Source organism: Portunus trituberculatus, chromosome 16 (assembly GCF_017591435.1).
Source record: "Portunus trituberculatus isolate SZX2019 chromosome 16, ASM1759143v1, whole genome shotgun sequence".
Taxonomy (NCBI): Eukaryota; Metazoa; Arthropoda; class Malacostraca; order Decapoda; family Portunidae; genus Portunus; species Portunus trituberculatus.
Genome location: NC_059270.1, coordinates 10,478,813 through 10,482,944, shown reverse-complemented (window position 1 = coordinate 10,482,944; position 4,132 = coordinate 10,478,813). Strand labels below are relative to the sequence as shown.

The window sequence follows — 4,132 nt, the reverse complement described above, 5'->3', positions numbered from 1 at the left end:
TGTGTGGCATTTGTCGATTGATAACACAAACAGGTAAAACTATTAGACATTATCAAGAATTACGGCAATACACTAACTAGTAGGAAAAACTAGTCCACTAACGGAAAACTGACTAACTTTGTGTGTGTGTGTGTGTGTGTGTGTGTGTGTGTGTGTGTGTGTGTGTGTGTGTGTGTGTGTGTGTGTGTGTGTGTGTGTGTGTGTGTGTGTGTGTGTGTGAAATTCAATAAATGTGTTAGCGTAACCACTTACCACTTTGTTGTATGATGTATGTGAACATTAAGAAAATAACTATTACACTCCATAAAGTGTTCGTTTATACTCTTAAATACACCCAAACTTCAATATCTCCAGTTTAAAACATGCCCAAACATCTTTTTTTTTTACGGTCAGGAAGAAAAAAATGTTTTAAAATACCGAAAACAAGAGGATTAACAAATAAACTAATGAAATCCAGTCAGCACTATCTAATCGGAATTAACAGGAAAACGCTGAGAAACCATGATATTAAATAAACATTTTATTATTAACTATTTAGAAAAAAATTAAAATACAAACTCGCACGACATTGATATAATAAATTATCAGAAAACTCGCTTTAAAACACTAGAAATGAATGATGCCATGCAAATAGATCCCCCTCCCAAAAACTATTACAATTATGACGAAAATAGCACCTAAAATGGTCGCTTCCAGGGCAATACAAGACACGATGATAAGAATTTTCAAACACTGAAGTAAAAGTATGTAAGCTTGTTGTTTTCAAATAATAGACTCACTTTTACAACTTTAATAACAAATAACCCATACGATTTTTTCTTTTATATATGAAACCATGTGGCAAAAAAGAAGAAACAAAATAGAAACGTATCATTAAAGAAAAATTCAAAATAACTTCAAACATCGTCACATTAGTCAGGGAATTAACCTTGTATATAATCTAGCACGTGACTTCAGATGTGAAATAGTCTGACACAAGTTCTTCCAGTCTAGAAAATTAATAGTGATTTCTTTTGTGCTGTAAGCTGGGACGTTCTTGTGCTTCATTTCCATCCTTAACCTTCCTCTGTATCTTTTGTTTCATCCCTTGTTTCATATGCTAAGTAATGTGCTCTTACACGAAACTATATGCTATTCTATGATGGTCAGGAATTACTTGTTTCTCCTTGTACACGTCATGGAACACTTGAGTTGATATATATATATATATATATATATATATATATATATATATATATATATATATATATATATATATATATATATATATATATATATATATATATATATATATATATATATATATATATATATCTGTCTCTCTGTCTCACACACACACACACACACACAAACACACACATATATATATATATTGTCTCACACACACACACACATACACATATATATAGCTATATCACAAGCCAGAAGACCGCGGTTATATATTTGGGTGTGTCTCCTTTACGTGTAGCCCCTGTTCACCTAGCAGTGAGTAGGTACGGGATGTAAATCGAGGAGTTATGACCTTGTTGTCCCGGTGTGTGGTGTGTGCCTGGTCTCAGGCCTATCCGAAGATCGGAAATAATGAGCTCTGAGCTCGTTCCGTAGGGTAACGTCTGGCTGTCTCGTCACACACACACAGATCAAACACACACACACACACACACACACACACACACACACACACACAATCATTCGAATCTCTCTCTCTCTCTCTCTCTCTCTCTCTCTCTCTCTCTCTCTCTCTCAGTGCCGCTCAAGCTGTCCCGCTATCATCAGCGTCACAGCGCCACAGTGGTACTTACTGTGTCACCTGAACGCCACCTGTTGATTACCAAGTCACAGCGGACGCAACTACAACTGACGGGGCCAGTGAATAAGACAGCAAGTCCTTGGTGTCCAGCATATATCTGACAGTGTTACAAAAACCTTATAAATATAATATTTTGGTTTTAGCCTTGGGCAAGGTATATTCAGCAAGCTACAGGTAATTTAGGGTTGTCAGACCGCACTTAACTGAATCAGCAGCGAACCAACGTCAATACCTAGCAGGAGTGTCAAATCCTTTGTCTTATAGGTTTTATTTTTTTTAGTTCGCGTGTGTTCTGTCACTCTTCAATTCGTTTATATGTTACGTTGCTTGTGTTGGTGCTTTTTGTTTCATCTGTCTCTCTCTCTCTCTCTCTCTCTCTCTCTCTCTCTCTCTCTCTCTCTCTCTCTCTCTCTCTCTCTCTCTCTCTCTCTCTCTCTCTCTCTCTCTCTCTCTCTCTCCATCATTTAATTAAGGGGAAACGTTAAGTAATAAAGGCACTACAAAATATTTCTATATCGATTTTATCTGACTTTTTCTCTCATGAAAACTGTGCATCTAAGTGACGATTATTGCTGATATTTTTGTTGCAGAAACGGAAGTCGAGGTAAAAATAAGCCAGAGAACAAAACCGGTCCAAGCCTTATATAATACTAACTATGAGCACGAAAAAGTAATTCATAAGCAAAATAATTATCTTCCTCCGACAAAACTACAAAAAACACAAATTAGGATAATGTAATATGTTGTGCTTGTGGTCTACCTGAGATATATAGAGAGTGAATTTGTGGGTTACCAGAAGGGAAGAGCAAAAGAGCAAATCAGGGAGACAATCTTAAGTAAGAACACGTTATCCACCTGCATATAGATTGGCACACACACACACACACACACACACACACACACACACTTTTTATCGTTCAACTACCGATAAACAGAAAAGTAAACTTGTTTTCTAAAACGTGCGCATGCGCTTGATTATTAGCGCTGATGGTCACTAAGGGAGGTGCGAGGTAGGAAGCATACACTTGGCGTTACAACCTGGTCCAAAGTGGCGGTGGTAAAGCGACGTTATGACAATTTGCAGCGGGTATCTCCCTACAGGTGGTGCAGGCAATGGTGTATTTTTTGAGGCAATGTGCTCATGATTTGGCATTGTCTTAATCTTTTCTTTAATGTTTTCTCTTGTGTTTCAATACCGATCTTCCCTACTGATTTATGGGCATTAGTCGTTATTCTCTCTCTCTCTCTCTCTCTCTCTCTCTCTCTCTCTCTCTCTCTCTCTCTCTCTCTCTCTCTCTCTCTTTTTTTTTTTTTTTTATTTAAACATTATCTTATACTTATACATTTTACAATAAATCAGGTATATAAGGAGATTTAGACATAAAGCTCCTTGTGTTGGCAAGGAACTATTCTAAACGTCTTTTTCTCGTTAGTATATTAGTTTGACACCTCACTCACTGCACTACACTTCACAGCACTAGCCGGGCAGGGAGAGCGCTTCTCCAGACATTGGCGGCCACTTTTGTCTGCTGAGTTGATAGTCCCGCTACCTCAGCAGGCGTGGCCACCGTGAACTGATTCCACAGGCGCGCTGCCCTGGCTCTGAATGTTCGCTGGTGTTGTGAGGAGCGGAGAGAGGCACCAGTACCTGCTGGTCCCCATCCGCTGCTTGCCTCGTATTTCTCCCGGGTGGGTGTGGCGGCAGGCTGAGGCGGGAGAGGTGAGGTGTATGTAGCACTTGAGCTTTGTGGCACACCGTCAAGGTTGCCACGTCCCTCCAGTGCTCCAGTGACGTGATACTTGCCACGCTCTCCTCGTCTTCCCCCAATAGACGAAGAGCGCGCCTCTGTATCGCGTCGAGCCGGCTGGTGTGGGTATGGGCGCTGGACATCCATGTCAAGGCACCGTACTCCATACAGGGACGGATTTGTGCCCTGTAGAGTGAGGATGCCTCGCGAGTGCAGACTGCCAGCCATCCTGCGCAGGGCTGACACACGCTGAGAGGTCTGGCGGGCTACAGACGTGATGTGGGTGTATATATATATATATATATATATATATATATATATATATATATATATATATATATATATATATATATATATATATATATATAAAATCTTTAAGTTATTATCACTCATGATTATGTATTAGCCTAATTAACAAGACACCAATAGTACCTTTACTTTCCTCCTTGATGTCTCATAATAATTGATGTGTTTGCCACATTAGCTAATCATGAATGCATCAGCGGTCCAGCAGCCACACGCCACCTCAATATGCTACTCTCACTTACCCCATCATCAAACTTTCATGAAATTC

General features: G+C 39.4%; 1 protein-coding gene across 4 annotated transcripts in view; it reads right to left on the bottom strand.

The window, feature by feature from the left end:
* Positions 1–3,539, bottom strand: part of LOC123504573 (sulfotransferase 1A1-like) — a 20,760-nt gene extending 17,221 nt beyond the window's left edge. Inside the window, exons 1-2 of one of the 4 annotated variants that reach the window (XM_045255185.1) lie at positions 3,269–3,283; positions 1,803–1,907 (exon numbers count right to left, since the gene is read on the bottom strand). Coding sequence is in view for 1 of the 4 variants with exons in the window: in XM_045255181.1 (XP_045111116.1) it covers positions 3,459–3,472 (14 nt within the window). In the remaining 3 variants the exon portion in view is untranslated. Of the gene's footprint in view, positions 1–1,802; positions 1,908–3,268; positions 3,329–3,458 lie in introns of those variants that run through there. The other 3 variants (XM_045255186.1, XM_045255181.1, XM_045255184.1) reach the window with 3 other exon arrangements.
* Between the last annotated feature and the right edge of the window lie 593 nt (positions 3,540–4,132).